General features: G+C 38.9%; 1 protein-coding gene across 4 annotated transcripts in view; it reads right to left on the bottom strand.

The window, feature by feature from the left end:
- Positions 1-19,881, bottom strand: part of MYPN (myopalladin) — an 85,203-nt gene that overhangs the window by 50,596 nt on the left and 14,726 nt on the right. Inside the window, exons 1-2 of one of the 4 annotated variants that reach the window (XM_080401288.1) lie at positions 13,602-18,232; positions 2,913-3,851 (exon numbers count right to left, since the gene is read on the bottom strand). In XM_080401288.1, coding sequence (XP_080257414.1) covers positions 2,913-3,850 — 938 coding nt within the window. In that variant the 5' untranslated portion in view covers position 3,851; positions 13,602-18,232. Of the gene's footprint in view, positions 1-2,912; positions 18,233-19,881 lie in introns of those variants that run through there. The other 3 variants (XM_080401289.1, XM_080401290.1, XM_080401287.1) reach the window with 3 other exon arrangements.

Below are 19,881 nucleotides of genomic sequence, written 5' to 3'. Positions count from 1 at the left end.
GAGAGTTCAGACTTATCCCCTTGTGATTTATCTTTTATTTGTTAGTTTAAATAGTGGAACTGAAAGCTGATCCTGATCTTTTTCTTCAGCTTGACTGCTTCAGACTGATTTTCCCTATGGGTCTTCCCTGTCTGTACTTCCCTTGGCCTTGGGACATCAGCATATAAGTTCTGGACTTCTGCCTTAGCTCCTCTAGGACCCTGACCTCGCTACAAGCCTGAGTCCGTAAACCAGGTATGCTTTTCTGTTTGAGGCAGTACAGTGCCTGACAGCAGTGTATTATCATTGGAAAAATCTGATGGATACTTACTCTATAAAAGTGTAACAGCTTCTGTATCAAATGTCATTCACATAAGTAGCGTATTTTATTATTTAAAATAAACAAAATCAAATGTCAAAGTAGAAATGCCAACGAAAAAGCATTAGTTTTGTTGGGACAAAAATAGACCCAAGTTAAAAAGATACTCGTCATCCAATTCTGTGGGTGCATAGGCATCCTGGCCATCCTTGGATGCTCCATGGGATGAGTCATTGTTCCTGGGTTCTCCGATCTGCCCTTGCGAGGCTTCAGTGACTTTATAGTGTCAGCTTCTAATTCAGATAGTTGTTAAATGCCTATACTTAGATGGCATGAACACCTTGTCAGTTTTATGTATGTGTCAGTGGCATGGGCATGATGTGCTGTTGTAAGGATGGTGTTGTGGCCTTCTGGAAAATATGTAAAATTAGCATTGTGCACCAGAGTATATGTCTATAAACAAGAAATTCCATGTTCACCTTTTCCGAATGCAAAGAAAGCCAGACTGAGTTTGTGTACAGGTCTACATACATAAGAGAAGATTATTTCAGTTGTTTTCTTTGTATTATAAACTGTGGCTGATGAGAGAAAAAAAATATTCATGTCCAGGGATCCTACTGACATTTTTAATATAAAAAAGATTTATCGAGGCAAGTGCCTGGAGAAATAATTCTCCAAGTTTTTATAAGCAAAAGAAATTTTCAGAGACTGTTGCTAATATCTAGAGGATTATGATATTTCCTGTCTGTTTTCTGTCAAAACCCACAAAATTCTGGCACTGTTTTCTCTCTTAATCAGACTCCTCTGTGAATTTAAGGGCTAAACACAATACAACATTTATAATGGCATAAGCTCCACCAAGGAAATGCTTCAAAATTGTTAATTAAAGCAGTGAGTATAGACACGAAGCATAGTAGAAAACATTCTTCCCAAACAAGGTATTTCCCCCAGCTTTAGAACAGATTCCTCTCCTATAAACGAATTATTCAGTCCTTTGGAAGTTCACCTTTCTGTCGTGGACAAGAGACCCTGTGTGGCACCATGGGTCGAGGTCTTGTTAAAGGCTGAGAACCTACATGTTACTACTGAAGGTACTAGTGGGGCAAAATGGTGTGGCAGTCACAGTTCAGGGATCCTATGAACTGGGTAACTTCTTGTCTTCGTGACAAGGCTGTCCATTACAAGAGGATTCATTTGTAGATCCTTGTTCCTATGTACTTAATATGCATTATAAAAGCTTCTTCCTTTTGAAAAATCAGCAGCTGGTGTGCCAGAAATCCAAGGGAGAGGAAGGCAAAGATTCTTTACCACAAAAATCTTAGGAACTTCCTTCTTTGGATGCTGAAACAGTTTTCATTTGATGATTGTGCCTATTAGTTTAGTGAAAAAGATGATAAAAGATGTTCACTGCAGTAAAAGTGGTAGTAGTGCTGTACTCAGCATTGTTGAAGTATATAAGGAAGACAGTGAGCTGACAATTGGAAACAGTGGACCATCTGTGACTCTCAGAGTCCTTTAATTAGATGCTGAAGATGCAAATAGTTCTTTTCAATATTTAGTTGAGCAACACAGATTTCTAAAATGCCTGTCAAAGGATAGACAACCGTCTAGACTGAGGGTATCTATGATACTTCAAATATTAGGATGCAAATATGTATAGTACATTTCTAAAAGGTGTATAGTGTGTCCTTTCTATTGGATTGCTACGATCCCAGCAAAGGAAATGTAATTCCACCATTGTAAGTGAGAGATAAATTTGACTAATGAGCTCTATATGAACAAATTTAGACTTAGAAATGCTGATGAAACCTAAGAATTTTTAAGATAAAATTGAAAGTAATCAGTTTCTTATTCCACTGATGTCATTGATGAATGAAGTGTAGCTTTTTCACATTTCCTTTAATTGTCAGTGATCTTTGCAGATGTTACTTATTCAGCTTTCAAAATCCTCATAGATATAGGTGAAAACTGAAGCACCAGAATTAGCAGGCTAGTCACACAACTTGAATAAGTATCAGTTAATAGGAGTGTCTTATACTTGATAAAACTCAGTTAATAGAAGTGTCTTATACTTGATAAAACAGAAGTGCTTTTTCTAAGGTCACAGCAGAATCATTGTCAGAGTCTGAATTAGAACTGAGCTGCTCCTGGTTATTTGTGTAACAGCCTAAATGAACTGTTTTCCTTTCTGTTCATGTATGGATGTTTTTGGTTTATAGGATTCTGTGTTCACTCATCTCAAATACCTTCAGACATCAGCGTGAGGTATCATAGCCATGGGTGTTTTTAGCCGGTTTACACAATCAATCTTGTTTTCCATAAAGATAACTAACATTTCTCACTAAGGAGTTAGCATTTTCTTGTAGTTATGGAAGTACAGTATTTAAAAACAGTTATCTAAAATTCAAAGAAAGTAATGCGTTGTCTTAAAATATAAGTGGTGTTTTGTACAACTTAAAGAAAACATTTCTTTTTTCTTGATTGACTTTCATAACCAAGATCGAGAGACTTCTGCTACAGATTACTGAAACATATGCATCAAAATATCTGGAAAGAGTAAGGCATACACCTACTGTTACAGAAATACAAACTGACAAGTGCAGAATATGTTTACCTGACTTCAGGTGTTGGGATTCCTACCACAATGCAGTCCAATTGCACTTTGGTTCCTTCAGGAACTTCCCTGCTCTTCAGTTTTTGAGTAAAGCGTGGTGGTTGTCCAATAGGCTCATCAGAATATACAGATGCAGATTCTGACTCTGTTTTTAGCTCTGCACTTGTTAATTGATTGATGGATTCCAGGTTTGCTGCCTGTTGATCATCTGTTTGTTCAAGTGTTTTCTCTGCTTTGTTTTCCAGGTCTTGAGGTACTGGCATGGAAAGCCTTTCTCTGTTTTCTGATGTGCTAGATAGGCTAGAGCAACCCTTTTGAGCAGGCTTATTCTTGGATTCAATTTTGCTCCTGTAGTTTTTGCATGTTCGGGGTCTTATTCTTTCAGAGTTGTGAGCTTTGAAAAGTGATGAGAGCTCCTCAATAAAATCTGCTGCCTTGTTTAGGAATTCCTTTTTTGATTCTGATTCAGAAGGGACATGTTGTTTCTTTGGATCTTGAGAGCTCCCTTTGGAGCCTTTTGTATTTTTGACATGGTCCTGACAAAAGTTTGAGTGCAGGCCATTGTCTGATGTTTTCAAAGCTGTAGACTGAGCCATTTGTTTGTGTTTTCCTGTATTTTTCAGCTGATCTGGGGGATGCTGTGAATGTGCCTGAAGCTCATCCCATTTAGTGTCCAGTGGATTCTGATCAATAGCTTGCCTTGCCAGGTTTACACTTTCATCTAGCTCTTCTTGGCTCAAAAAAGCAGAAAGGTCTGGAAGGTCATCTTGGGCAGCTACCTCATCTGAATCACCAGAAGCGTTGCCGTAATGGAAATTATGAGAAGCTGGTTCTGATCTGCTTCTTTCACTCTTCCCTTGATGTTTAGTTTCAGCTAAATAACTTTCTCTCAGAAGTTGAGATATTGAAGCTGAGGATTCTAAACTGTCGTCTTGCATGCTGCCAACAAAAAGGACAAATAGGACCACACCTTATCAATAGCAAATTTTTTGATTGCACACATTCACAGGCTTCTGAAAGCAAAACACAACATTTTCAAAGTGCATCTGTGTGCTGAATATTAACTTGCAAGTATGGCCTTGTTTTAAAGGCTTTCTTCTGTACGTACGGTCAGATGCTATTGCCTTTACCCACTACAATTATTCTTTTTATCACTTTCTACCTTTAGTAGCCTTACATAGCTAAAGCAACTGCAGGTGTGGTAATTATACTTTGTTCCAGGCAAAACTTCAACTACTGAGCTAGTAACTGAGTTTCTACGTCAAATCTTTATCATTGCTGATGTGTGTTTCTTAGCTAAGGAACAACCTTATCAGATAGATTAAATGCTGGGTATTTCAAGGACTGAAAGTTGTGAGAGAATAGCAGTACTTTTAAGTTAAGTAAATTTAGCTTGAAAGATACTGAAGTAGTACATAAATGAACCCTCAAAAGCATTTGAGGGATTACGGAGGAAGAAAGGGAGAGAACAAAAATATTCTATAATGACAATTTTTCATTTATAATTCTTAAAGATTATAGGAAGCAATAATGGTGCTAAATGTTCTATACCTTCTTAAATTAGGCATTATTTCTAATAAGCTATATAAAGTAAGTAGAGAACTGTGTCATTATTTGACGAACATCATTTGTACTACAGGCCTTTCAAAATCTTTATCTTAGGTCATCCTAACAGCTAAGAAGACAGTATCAGAAAGCCCATACTTAACTTGCATACCTGATAAGCAAAGCTAAAATACCACTTTTGATACTTAAGTACTTCTGCATAACATTCTCCCTTTTATTTACAGAAGAGCCGTTATGAATGCAGCAGGATTCAGACATCCTATTAACACACTCACTTAAGGTGGCTTAAGTGTGAAGAAGAATGAGACAAATACTCTTCACAACCTTTCAGAGAGCTGATACCTCACAGATACTGAAACAAGTGCATGACTATTTACTCGATCTGTCTCTTAGAGTATGCAGTGCACAGTATCACTCTCCTACTTCATTTATGGCCTGGCAAGTCTTGCTGTGATGGTTTCAAATATTCCTGCCCCAGGTTGTCTGATTTGGTGCACCACAGAAGGTTCCGTTCCTGTTGTGGCATCAAGAGAAGGGAACATGCATGCCCTTGCCTCATCCATTTCAATTCATAGCCTAATGTAACAGCCTAAGTTGCCAGAGAAAGAGAAGAAAAGTAAAAAAGGTGAAAGCTGTGAAAGGCTTTCTGCTCTGCTAGCAGGACCATTGCCCCTGGAAAAGGGCTGGGAAAAAGCAAACAAGGTGGTAATATCTTGTACTGCTGCGGTATTTCTCCCTGGAATGTGACAGACAGCCCTTCTTCATTTACAGAAAGGTAAAGTTCAATTTAAGCTGTTTATATTCTTCAAGAAATGAACATAAAGCTTTCATATTCCGATGTGCATTTTGAGACATTAATCCATCTGCCTGAGGCACAATTTGCTATGTTGAAATTCTTTTTGTTATGTAAATATTTGGCATTTTAGATTTACTGATTTTGTTTTATTTCAGTAATACTAAACAAGCAAAATTGGTAAGACAACAAAGGCACCCAACTGAAGTAAGTTTGGGCCCGTATGAAAAGCGACAAATGAAAAACCATATAAATTACATGCTTTTAAGCACCCAATCTAGTCCCTGCAACAGAGCCAGGGTCTACAACACTAATTGAACACTTGGCATTAAATTATCTGGCACAGTGTTTCAGTGAAGCTGTGGCACATAAGAGAACATTGATTTGGGAAGCTCACATGAGATAATGTTGTAAGCTGTTTCATGACTGGACAGACTATGTAATTTAACCTCTTAAGAGAACAAAGAGGTCTCTGTGAGGCTTAAAAGTTCCTCTATGGATACTACTTCTGCTTGCTCAGCTTTTACTTCTTGAACAGCTGTGCAACCTTACTGAAGCTGAACGTGTTTAAGGGGTTGTATTATCTTGTTTATGTGCTGATAGCATGATATGCGCTATAAAGGTCACAGCTGAAGCTACAGTTTCAACTCCAAAGAGTTTAAATACATTCTAACATAAGGAGTTTACAGACTGGAAGACAAACCTCCCACATGAATGAACTGCAGACCTAGAATATAGCTGTAACATGGAGCAAGTTTGCTTCAGACCTCCTCCCCATGTGCTGCCTTGTATCTACTTAGAAGGGAAGAAGCTGAGCCACAGCCAGCTCTTTTCTCTGCACCGTGCAGCTGGCTTAGCCTGCAAAAAGAGAGCAATGTGTGCTTTTTAGTGGGATGGCATGGAAGGTACAGTCTCTCAGAGTTGTCCCTGGAGGGATGTAGTTCCACACTAACCTCTCTACCTGTGGCTAAATTGTAACGTCCAGCTGTATCTTTGTGTAGCTTTAGATGCCACAGTGCAAGGCTGTATTTTACATGGTTGGGGAAGTGCGTGTTTTACATACTCTTAAGGAGAAAATGCAAGTAGGGAAATAATACTGTGTGATCGAACCCCGCCAAAGTCAAATGAAGTTAAAGAACTCCTGCAATAATTTTGTTGAGAGGGTATATGCAAATCATCTGACTGAGTATTCAGGGTTTCATTTTCCTCTGGTGTACAGATACTGCTTGATTTTCTCATGTAAGTGCTATGTCTATTTCAACAGAGGTTGTTAATCACGTTGCAGCTTTTCTGCAGATAACCATAGTAAAGCAGCTGTTTGTTCAGTACAGTTATTTGAGATTTTGTTCTGGGTCTTCATATCTTCTATTCATCTTTTGAACAAAGCATTGAAACATGAAAGAAGTAATTTCTGCTACTGTGAGAAATAATTTCTACTAATTCCCTTAAGGAGTTTTACAGCAATATGAGGAGATGCTCTCAAAGAAGATGCAATTAGATTGGCAAAGTAGATTTATAATTCTAGTTTGCAAAAAAAGTTCAGTGAAGAAGCCACTGTCTGATAGCAAAAAGAGGAAAATAAAATGCATGTTAATGCAACATAACAAAATCAGGGGTGCCTGTACCTGGTGAGAATATAAAATGATAGAGGAAATCAAAGTGGTCAAATCAAAACTTCCTTGTACTGATGGTTCATTTTAGCTAGCTGCAATGCAGTTCTATAAAGCATCTTCCATTCAGATGACCAGGCTAGACAGCACATGGAAGACCAAACCCCACTTGTCTGTCACAGTCCTAAGGGAACATATAAGAAGCAAATGGACAAATAGCTGGTTCAACCCTGTCTCTGCCCCTCTGAGGGCAGTTGAGCAGATGTAAATGGGAGAAAACAAACTTACAAAGGAGCTGGGACAACTTATTTCCTTCTGCCCATTAGAGCAGGAGAGGTTGAAGGGAGCAGAGTGCTCCTTCTGGTGTCGGGGAGTAAGGTATTGATGAGAATGAATCTGATGCCAAATTCTTAATCTTTAGAGAGAGCCGTCACTTTTCTTTAGAGCTCACCCAGGGTCAGAATATTATATCTAACTCTTCTCTATTTTCAGCTTGTGTGGAAGATAAGTTTTTATTCTATTTTTAGGAAGAAGTTGGGTACTAGTCAAATGTAGGACTTTGAGGCAGTGCTTGGCTACTGAAGTTTTAAGATATTTTGAATTAAGTGATATTTCTAATTAAAGGAAAAATGTTGAGTTTCAGCAAATGTTGCTGTGAGGCTACCAGACAATCCAGTTACAATTGTTAATTATGCCTTGCTTATGACTTGAGAGATAGTTTCTTTTTGGTTGGTTGATTGGTTTGGGGGATGGGAGGGTTTGGTTTATTTTTTCTGCAAGGAGTTATACTCTCCAAGGACTACAGAGGGCTGATGATGGAGAGAAGCACTGGTTAGGCTGAGTGATTCAGATTTCACAGTCAAGGGACAACAGCTTTTGTTCAAATGAGACCACACATAGGGCCTGAAAGGGTCTCTGGGCTAGACAGCAATAAAGCTGAATTCAATATATTTCTAAAATAGCTATTAAACCATCTTTCTAGTGAGCAAAAAGACACCACCAGAGGAACAATAATCAAACCTGTGATAGCCTAGTTCTTCCTCTGATGGATGCCCCATCCCTGGAAGTGTTCAAGGCCAGGCTGGTTGGAGCTTTGAGCACCCAGATCTAGCGGGAGGTGTCCCGGCCCATGGCAGGGGGGTTGGAACTAGATGATCTTTAAGGTGCCTTCCAACCCAAACCATTCTATGGTTCTATGATTCTCTAATTTAGCCTTTCTATAGCCAAAATGGGAATCTAAGCTCCAAAATTAAGATCTGGTCTTGAGTTCAGTGTTTCTCTTTGCCTGACTTTCTGGATTGTTTAGACTGAGATATGGAATTGGCCTTGATATGCCTTGAACCTTCCCTTTAATTTTTCCTGACTGGGACTTTGGCACAGAATAGTCTTTGTAGCTGCACAGAAACCATCCCACAGTCCTGCAGTGACTGCAGATATCACTGTTGAGCAGATAAGTGCTGAGAGCTCTACAGATAACTTGAGAAAGCAGTAAGAAAGACAAACTCTAGTAAAAACACAGTAGCCAGCAATTTGTGGTGTCAATGAAAGCACCAATAATTTTGCAGCCTGGAAAAATCTGTCTCATAATGAACAAGTATCAAGGGGAGGAATGACAATGCTAGTTACAAATAATACTCTGAGCTGGTGTTATTTAGGATTGGAAGTGGGATGACCAACTCCAGCACTCTACTCTTGACTGGTTCATTACCTGCAGCACCAAACAAGTGCATTGAGGGCAACATCTCTTGCTTTCCTGAGACACTAACAACAGTGACCTTGGGCACTTATCATCTTGAGAGGCATCAGAGGATGTCGTGAACAAACCTGCATAAACTTCTTCCGTCTACTAATTCAGTTTACACTAGCCAAATAATTACACAAGCTTTCTGAGCTTCCAAGAGCCTGTATATGGCAATGTTCTCTTATTAGCCAAGTGATCTTTAGGATAAAATATTCACAAAGGTAGAATAAATTTCCACAGTTTGTTTTGGCAGTGGCTTGACCTGAAAATCCTTACATGGAAGGGAGGAAAATCGCACCATAGGAAGCTTGCACAGCGTGACACCGAACCCTTTCATTTCCTCTTGTTTGAGGCTTGTTAGACTCATTGCTGAGTCATCACTGAAAGAATCTGAGCTTCCCCTAAGAAAACAGCAGGAGTGAAATCTCAGCAAAGCTGAAGGGAATCCCAGATATATCTAAATGCAGATCCTCTGTTTTATGTGGTGAGAGACATCTTTGAATCTTAATGCCCTAAAGATGTTTTTTTCAAACGCTCCTTCTCTGTATCATAATAAAGAGGTTATCTGCAAATAGCAGATTCAATGCAAAAAGCATTTTAACATCTTTTGTCTTCAGTTGCAGTTAAAAATGAGTAATTTTACTCAGTATAGGTTGTTCCTATCTAGCTTTTCAAGCTACCATTACTTTAATTGACATTGCTTTTGTATGAAACCCCAGTGCCAGAACAGCTAGCAAACTGATGCTTCTTTCTCTGCATAGTGGCACCTTTGTGACCTTTACACAGCAAGGCTTTGGACCCATATGCCCAGCACCTCTGTTTGGGAACTGGAAAGTTTAGCAGTTATTAGAGGCTATATCCTTTTCCAATTAATTTAATTGCACATAAATTGCATTTACCCGTACACTGTTGAACACTAACAGTTATACATGTGTTTCAACTGTATGATTACAGCTATGAAAAACAAGCTAAGAGATGGCATGAGTGATCAGTCTTGCAGACATTTAATGATCACAATCACATTCTTGCATGCTTGCAGGAATTCTCACTTAGCAGTTGCCATTGTCACTGTTTCTGTTACTGCCTGTTGACAAACTAGCTGCTGCAAGACAAACTTTGAGACTCCAGACACAGGAAAGGTTAGGCTGGAGCAGAGGACTAAGGTTAGTGGTTTTGTGTGTGTTTGAGGGTGTAAGCGTAAGATGTTTTTAGTAATTATATTCATAAAGGTATGTACAAGAAGGTAGTTTACTTTTCTGTTTTAGACCCATTAGCAGCTTTGAATTCCATTCCTTGTAATGAATCAAGAAAGTCAGATAACCGAACTCTCATTTCCAAGTAATGTAATTAAATAATGGAAAAGAGCCTCCAAAGCCCAGGAGTGTAACAGCTTCAGATGGAAACAAAATCCCTCTAAGAACAAGCAGGCTAAAGGTTATGTCCGTGTTTAGGAAACATCCTACCTCTTTATGTGTATTTTTCAATATAATCTATTCAGTGTTCTAATATATGTTGCATTTTCTTCCATCTCTAATCCATTTTATAAATTCCTGATCTTAAAACTCTCACTTGATTGTAAGTCTAAAAGAGGCTGGTAGCTATTTCTTGCTCACTGTTACATGATTCTCTAAATAGTGAAAAGACTGGTGGTGGTGGTGGTGGTGGTTTCGTATCTTCACATACTGCTGCTCTTTGCTTCAGTGTAAATGCTGTTCAAGGGTTTTTTTAAATTGCTGTTATAACTGACGTATGGCTACTACTGCTTCTGTTCAGAAAAATAAGTAGGATCAGGATCAGGCCCTCTTCTCTATGTAAAACCTGTAATAGTCCAGCTTCTGGCCTTAGCTACCTTGCAGGATAGACCTGCAGCAACTTCACTTAAACTGCCCAGGATTTACGTGTAGCTGTGAACAGAATCACTAACTCCCACCCTGCAGCCCCTCTATTTTTAAATGTCACACACCTTAATTTTTTAAGCAGTTTTCAGGTAAAATGCAAAATTTTCCTCTACAAACTTGAATCTTAAACCTTGAAAAGTGTTACCTGTAAAAGAAAGTTTCCTTCTAAAAGGAAGAGAAAACACAGGAAGAAAGGAAAGGAAAAGGGAAGAAAGAAGGGGAAAAAAGGGTAAATGCAGAATATCCAATATTTAGAATTGTGGGAAATTTTCATTATCTTTAATAAGTTGTTAATGACTTGGGAATTGAACAATGCCTCATCTTTTGAATACTTGTGATAGTGGACTGGGACCTTAACTGGTAAAACTACTTCTAGATTTCTATTAAACCGAAACTGCTATCTGGATTTTCATTAGAAAGAGCATACAGAATTGAATTATCTATATACAGTTGTATATAGTCTTATCTTTAGCTAAACACTTTATGCTGAAGTAATAAATAATTTGAATTTACAGAGATATAATTTATTGTAAATATTTTATGAACATTAGGTAAGTGTCAAACCACAAGCAAGTGATGTGACGCTGGGAATTTTTAAGTCTAGATTTCTGTAGAAGAGGATCTATCTAGACTGCTTTTTGTAGCAGTGGTGTTCTGCCCTAACACAGCTCTGTCCCTCTTGTTCACCATTTCACCCACAGGCATTTGAATGTGACTCAAAGTGTACAAATGTTAAAGTCTTAAAATCACCTGTTTTTCTTTAAGAAACTTTAATGCGCCTTAAATGCACCTATTTTGCAAGCAAACAGTGATTATTTGTCCTTCTGTTGCTAGAAATGTGAGAGGTGAAATGAATTCTTCATTACTACTGCATTTAGTCCCTCATGTCTCTTCCCTTTCCTGCTGGCAGCATAAGTGCGCAGCCCACAAAAGAAGAAAAAGGTTGGAATTTATCATCTCAGAAATGGGATGGGATAAACCCTCTCTCCAAGTCATTCTGCAGAAGTCACTGCGAGAGGCCGATGCACATTTGGAGTTGTGCCCTGGCCAATGACCTCAGGGCTGCTGTAGCAGGCACCCTGAGCAGCATGAAATACTCAACTCTTCTCCAAGGAAAAAGCACAGTCAAAGCTCTTTAACTTTTTCAACATTGCCTTCATACTATCATATAATGAAAGACCTCTTTTCTTTTTACTCTGATCACAAGAAGTCTTTTATTTTTTCATAATTAATATTGTCCCTTAGTAGTTCTTACAATGAGAAGTGAGACCCTTTCTTACCCATGTCTAAAGTTCCTTTTTCTCCTCAGGGAATCTTGAACTGCAAGGTAAAAAATGTCTCGAAGAAACTCCATATAAAATCAAATTGTAACTGAAGTAAATTTAACCTGATTTTTAATTTAGAAAGTCAAAAAGGAAAACAGGTGATGGCTGTCTTGGAGGCCCACCTGGGATGCTTCTCCATCCTCCTCTCCCTTTGGCCTGTGAAGGCCTGGCCTCAGATGTTAGGACAAGCTCTGAGTGTAGTACTTAACGTGCCTGTGATGTAGGACAAGTTTTTATTGATTCAAGTAATGTGTACAGTCCAGTTTCCTTCAAGGATTGCCCATATGAGAAAGAGCTTATATGAAAGGCCCCAAAAGATGCAGCAGAGGTCCACAATTTGGTGCTGAACATACATCCTAAAGTCTTCCATGGAAAATATAATGAACAGGCAACAATATTCAGTAATTGTGGTCCAAACGCAGGCACACCACTCTGCAAGCCTTTCATAGCTAAAATTGCAAATCTGCTTTCATGGACTGTGACCCAAATTATTTAAACTAGGTCACTTTATTATTCCTGCTAGCAGTATGTTTGAGCAATGCAGAAATCCACAAATGCATGTGGTTGAGGACTACTGTAAACTTTTCGTTTGAAACTGAGCCTACAGCTTAGCTCTTAGTATTAAAAAGTGTTTTATGTATTGCATGGGCTCAGTCTAGACTGACAGATTACAGCACTGCATAAGGTACTGTAACAAGAATTTGCACAGCTTAAAATGCTGAGAAGTTTCTGTGCTACCTGTTGTCTGTAAGTGGCACCAATGTTAAGGGAATCACATGTGTGTCTGAAGGCTGGACAGCCAACTGCTTATGTAGCCACACTGAACAAGCACAAACTGGACAAAGAAAAGCCCTGAAAAGCAGCAGTATGCAAACTGTGTGGCATTTGCACATCTTTTTGTTTGGTAATTTCAAATTTATGGTTTGTTATGGTTTTAAAATAAAATTCAGGTTTTGTACAAATACTGGTTCATAGTGAAAAAGGGAATGCCAGCCTTAAATTAAATGCAAAAGAAATCTGGCTTGCATTTTTCCTCCAAGGTTTTTTAGTTGTGCCTTTCTTTTTTCACACTCTCACTATACTTATTTCTTTTTGTCCACTGTTCTTTTTTATGCTTTTTCATCAGTCTTCCCTAAGAACATTGTGACTTAAAAGCCTTCACATTTGAATCATATTTTCAAAGTACAATGTTCAAATGAGATTTGTATTAGGCAGAATTCATTTGCCTATCTCTGTAGAGTATTACTGTTCACAAAAACAAGTACTAAACCAGTAAAGTTTTTAACAGAAAAGTAAACTGTTTTGGGGTATTTTGGTAGTGGTTTTGTGTCCTGTTCCAACCCGCCAGTGATTTAGATCAAGATTTACATTGCATTGTCTAATTGCTGTTTGGGTATTGTGTAAATTTTTAACAAAACAACTTGATGTTGTATTTATGTAGAAATATACTTAGACTGCTAATTCTTAGCAGCTGTTGATAACAAACATTCCTCCAGTACCACAGCAAGACCTGCTGTAAAATCTCTGAAGAATGCACAGGAATAGCAAACCAGCACAGAACACACAGTTCTCCTTTGTCTTTGATAGTCTGTCAAATACAAAACCTAACTAACTCCTGAACTGACTATAAATAATTTCTGATGGGTAAATATCAGCTATAGGAATGCTCAGCTATAGGAACTCAGACACTTCCTATTGTTGTTTAATTTTGTTAGCTGTTTCTGAAAGAAAGACAAAAAGAAAGAAATATCCTGACCTTAGGAACCTTCAGGAGATGTAGGAAAGGGAGAAAAGTAGAGTTGAAGTTTATGAAGTTGTTCCATTAAGATATGCTGATTTTTTTTCCACTCTTAAACTCTAGAGCGTCTTCACAAATGTGAGCCTCATGACCAAAACAAAACAACTGATAAAGTAATCAGTGTGTTTAGCACGATTCATATAATGTTCTGTTGACGTAAACTCAAGAGCTACCCTGTTCTCTTGTCAATTGTTGACATATTATTTTGTAAAACTTAAGATGGGCTTCTGATTACTGCTTAATGTTGCAATATATTGGGCCAAACATTTGCTACTGACAGTCAAATACTTTTCTGAGAGAGAGAAAGAGAGCAAAGCAGATAGTGAGGACTCAAGGGTGAGAGCTATGCCCTTCTAGCAGGACTGTTTCTGCAGCTGTTGTGTATATTAATCCAGAGAGCAGATCTCCCAGCACTAAATATAGCCGGTGGGGTCATTTTACACGACAAAATAAATAAATAAATAAATAAATAGAAAGTATTTAACTATGGGGTCACGTTAAATTAGGTTTGATTTTGCTTAAGAAGGAAATCCAAATTATGGCATCTTGGTTTAAAGGCTGAATACCAGAATATAAATATTTCAGAAAGTGGAGGGAAAATAAGCAGGAAGAAGAATACAGTCCTGGCAAGGAACTTTTCCTGGTCATTACAATCTTCTGTTGACTCTTTGGAGGAGTCAGACTGGCTCCAAGGGATTTTGACAACCCCACCAATGCTATTCAGCCCTTTATAATGCTGCAGAACATTGTTTCCCTTTCATTGCAATGGGCACGCCTCAGCATAATTCAAGTCAGTCAGTTTAAAAACTATTTGTTCCCTGTTTATGTCTGACCAGCAACAATTAGCATTCAAATATACATGCTCATCAACCCCTTCTGCACCTGTGCTGCACAATCAAAATGTAGACCGATCTAAAGTTGAGGGATTACCTTTTTTAATTCCTCCAGATGTTGCTGCCCAACCCTGGCAGTTAGTAGCGGTGACAATTATCCAGAAGTGTGAGATTAAAGTTAAGGAAGCGAGGGAATTCTTCGAGTCCTCAGGAACAGAAACAGCTAGGAGTCCGTACAGTGAAGGAAGTTAACCTTCGTTATTATGAGGATGGCTGTAAGAAGCTGGGCAACCTGTCACCACCGGAGCAATAGCATTTGTCAGTTTGCAGGTCCCAAGTTATTTTGAGCAGCGTAAACCATGTGCCCACGGAGCATTCCACCTCATTGGACAGGGAATCCACTGCTCTGACAGCACCTATGGGCACCGAGTGCCTTCTCCTCACTCATGAAACGTCCCCTATAGATGCTTATGTGGGTTTTGCTGATTCATCCAAGAGGCACCGTAGTGGCATTGTGTTACTCCTCTCAGCTGGTTTAGACTTCAGCCTTTTAAAATTACTAATTATTGCTATTGTCTTTATGTTTTGATTGGAACTCAAAGATTACAGTCACTGGGAAACCCATCAGCTGATAACAATGTAAAAGTTTTGCAGCTCCAAAGGGAAACTCGGCAAACACTTGTGATTTAATTATATAATATTCCTGACTTCTTTGAAGTGTTCAATTTAATAAACACAGTGCAACAATGCAGAAATCCTTAAGGATGGCCTGTACCTGCAAATCCTCAAAAAGCTAGAACCTCTAAACTTGTTATTGAATGCACAGAAGAAAACGGTTGGGGGAAAAGTAATTAAAAGAGGCAAGTGAAACTTCGCTGTAAATAAAACTGATATATAAACACAGGTGGAAAAATTTGAAAATATTTGAAGCAGTATACAGAGAAACTCTGTTACTATATAGCATTTAATTTTGTAAAACTGAGTTACTGGTTAAAACCTTGAGTGACTAAAACCTACCTTGGAAATGCAAGGAAAATTGCAAATCTGAAAAATTGAAAATGCAAGGAAATTTCTCTACTTGGAGAATGTAGAGACTAGATTTTCTTTTCTACTGATCCTATACACCAGCAACAGAAAATAATCTGTAATTCTCAACAGTTCAGCTCACCAGAAGCACTGCTTGATTTTTGATATATTACTTTATTAAAAATGCTCGTCACAATTCCGATTTTAAAAGATTACTAAAATGTTATGCATTTATTACAGGGAGTGGATATATAGCCCTTTCCACAGCTAATAATATAATTAGATGTCTTTTTGACCTTCTCCCAGTTCTCTCAAAATGTTATTGAGTGAGTGCCTTTGCTAGAAAAGAGATTTCCTGTGGGATGTTGTTCTTCAGAAAGACATTTTTATGAGGCATAACAGTATGAAAAATCAGAGGTAAAGGCAATTCTTTTATGAAAAAAATCCTGAAGCATTGGAGATAGTTTCCTTTTGTTTCTCTCTTTGTAAAATAATGTTGTGTTTCAACCCCAGTTGGCAACTAAGCCCCACACAGCCACCCACTCACTCCCCTGCAGTGGGATGGGGAAGAGAATCAGAAGAGTAAAAGTGAGAAAACTGGTGGGTTGAGATAAAGACAGTTTAACAGGTAAAGCAAAAGCTGCACACGCAAGCAAAGCAGAACAAGGAATTCATTCACCGCTGCCCATGGGCAGGCAGGTGCTCAGCCATCCCCAGGGAAGCCGGGCTCCATCACGTGTAACGGTGCCTTGGGAAGACAAATGCCGTAACTCTGAATGTCCCCCCCTTCCTTCTTCCCCCAGCGTTCTATGCTGAGAGTGACGTCAGATGGTATGGGATATCCTTTGGTCAGTTGGGGTCAGCTGTGCTGGCTGTGTCCCGTCCCACTTTCTTGTGCACCCCCAGCCTCCTCGCTGGCAGGGCCATGTAAGCAGCAGAACAGGCCTTGACTTTGTGTAAGCACTGCTCAGCAATAATGAAAACATCCCTGTGTTTTATCAACACCGTTTCTAGCACAAATCCAAATCATAGCCCATACTAGCTTATATGGAAAAAATGATCCCCATCAAAACCGGCTCAAATATAATTGCCAGAATAGCTTATGCACATTGTTTGGTGGTGTGGTTTCTTTAGTGATATGGAAAAATTGCAGTGTGAAGTCAGCCCTTCTTTGGGGACAGGTTAGGCATTTTATGGATTGAGTGATGTCTAATGTAACTTTATACCTGGAGTAGAGATCTAATGTATTCTTTATAATATCTGCAACAGTAGATGTGAGCCATACAGTGCTGACAGGAACTGCACGTTGATACTGCACCTCATGCTACTGTGGCTTGGACATTACAGTATCTGTACATCTGTAGGCTGCAAACTCTGAAGCCTGAAAATAAAGTCTGATATGTCTGATAAAATAACTGTAAGTCTATGTGGACTTCTGCTGAGATGCACTTATAAAAAGTGCATGGAGTCTTGCTGAGCTGTGAACTGCTGTTTGTGCATGATATGCAAAATTAAGCAATCCAAAGTGACTATTCAACCTGATCCAAACGATATGCAAAAATTTTCCACTTTAAGAGAGAGTTTTATATAAGATGCTAGAATTGCAAAATCATTGAATAATCTGTGCAACAATTGAGCTAAGGGTTATGCAGAAAGTACAGCATTGAGCAACTGCAAAAGTTATGAGCCTTTACTGTGGCAAACAGACTGGCCATTGTAACAGCAGGTGGTACAAGGACAAAACTTCCAGAAATGACGAGAAGTTAGAGTGTACACAGTAAATGTGCCAGGTCTTGCAGAGCTGTCATCTTGACAGAGCAACATCAGAGAACTGGAGATTCACTAGTTTGAAAATAACAGCATAAAGCCCAGGAAAATACTGTTGTTCCTCTGTCTACTTTTTTAGAAGACCGTGAGTTGAGGTTTTTGACTGCTGAGCACCAAAAGAACACTTCAAGGTATCATGAGCTCCAGCTTTATGTCCTTTTGTCTTTGCTGGTCGGCAGAAGAGAACATCTGCTTCTCAAGGGTAGGTGTAGTGTCCTAGAATAACTTACATGAGCACTAATTCTTTCCAGATCATGCCTGTCAAATCCCAAAGTACCTCTAGAAGCAGCAGGAGTGAGTCATAAAATGGAACTTTGTGCATGGCTGGTTGGCTGTTATTTCACAGTAGGATTTTCAGACTGTAATTGTAATTGTAAACCTTTAGGTTTTATCACAAATGGAAAATTCTTGATTTTCTAGATATTAGGATGAAATTAATACAATCCTATTAATGGCATGTGCTGAATCGTTGATTGAGACACGAGATGGGTTACAAGTTATTCACAGACAACAATTAATAGACATCTGTGTGGACTGCCCAAAATTATACGAGGAGTCTGTAGTGTCTTTTGGAGGTCATCTGAAGACATTCCTTAATACCAGATGTATTGTCCAGCCTGACAGTAAGCCTGTGAATATGGCTGGGGCTGGAAGAAGCCATCTACAGTAGAGTATTGGAGAGTTTTAAAGCCTTAGAACATAAAAAAAGGCACCTAAAGATCTGAAGAAGTCATCCTACACAGCATTGATCTACCGCCTTTTTTTTTTTTTTTTAACAGTTCAGAGAAGAAGCAGGGCTTAGCTTACTGTCCCAGAGCAACTGAGGCAGATGAGCACTTCTCTGGGACATAGGCTTGCCTTAGTTGCAGTGATTTCAGGGTTACAATTACGCCCATAGTACATGCAGGTGTATGTATGTATGTACATGTATGTACATGTATGTACATGTATGATGTACCTAGCATATAGCATATATTTGCTTAATTAGTTTGGAATAAGAAATTCTCCAATTCAAGCTATGTCAAGCTCACAAATATACATGTATGAAAGTTTATTTCGGTTTTAGAGGTTAGTGCTGGAAATAGTCCTGACAGCTGCAAGTTGGCAGTAAGCTTTGGGACATATATTACAGGGCATCCTGATCAGTTAGATACTTATCACAGAAGCTAGTGATGAAAAACAGCTGGACAAACTTCAAAATTGTATTCTGAGCAGGAACACCACCTTAGAACAAAGGCCATAAAACTGAGTGCTGCTGTTGTTTAGATAGGCTGGAAGCAGAGAGAGGACGGACGCAGGACCAGAAGGCTGGGAGCCAGCAGAGTGGCCATACCCATGGATCCAGACGGAGCCTCAGGCCGTCCAAGGAAGAAAAAAACCTGCACCAAGCTGAACATTAGCAGTGCAACTCACAGGAAAGAGGGCATCAGTTCCACAAACAAAAACTTGCTGGCAACATGTTTTAACAGCTGGATTGTGAAGTGACTCTCATTTTAATTAAGCTCAACTGGACTAGACCAAGCCACTTCCAGATCAGCTCCAGTCAGTTTACACTGTGTGCCTGTGGGGAGATCAAAGTACTGAGAATTTCTGCTGTTGCTCTTTAAAGGCAAGTATGTAAGATGGTATTGTAGCTCAGACGATGCTTCCTAACTCATTCAACCATTATAACTCGATCTGAATTTCTAGGGAAATGTAAATTTGTCAGTGATTTAATTGCATACTATAGAAACACCAGTCAAGAAACATGCAGAATCACAAAGACACCTAAGTCACAGAGCATGCCACAGTTACGGTTTCTTCAGTCATTGTCAGCAATCCCTGCCATCATGGAAAGAGTGTTCCCTCCCCTGTATAACCAGAACTTCTGCTGGTCCTCACAGTCTGTCCTATGTTTCAGGTAGGCATCTGATAATCTGAAAGGGTCTGGATATATATTTGGGTACCTTTGCCTACAGGAGTAGCTCGCAATACTTCCTCACGTGGCAGTGTCTCTGGTAATGAAAGCTCATTCTGGTGTCCTCTTGCCTTTGCTCTGTCATTATTTCAGAAGCACGTAACAGCACTCAGTGTATTTATTCTGGGGTGTTACAAAGTGCCACCAGTGTCTACAGGATAGAGGAAGAATTTTCTGTTTTACAGCTTATCAATCTCCTGTCTTAATTTTTAAACCAATAAAAGGAGTTTGCAGTATGATTAAAGATGTGGGTAATGATGTGCATAACACAGGTTGTGATTCTGTACTAGAAGCATTGGCTGATGGGCAAATACAGACTGCTGTTGTCATGCCTGCCTCTGCAAGAGTGCTGAGGCAGATCCAGAGAGAGTTGATATATTCTATAGATCACACTGGCAAAAAAAGAAACAAATAAAAAAAGAAAATGATGGTCCAGAACTGCTTCTACATTGCAAAAAGCAAGAAAATCTGGTATAGATATGTCATAATAACTTTTTACTATGCTGTCACAAATGGGTTCATGAAAATCTGTGTGCCATTAAGATGATGAAGGTGCTATACAATGCAATAGAAATTTGCTCTTGATTTAGAGGAA

This window comes from Falco punctatus (genome assembly GCF_963210335.1).
Source record: "Falco punctatus genome assembly, chromosome: 9".
Classification (NCBI taxonomy): Eukaryota; Metazoa; Chordata; class Aves; order Falconiformes; family Falconidae; genus Falco; species Falco punctatus.
This window is presented reverse-complemented; position numbering and strand designations above follow the sequence as displayed.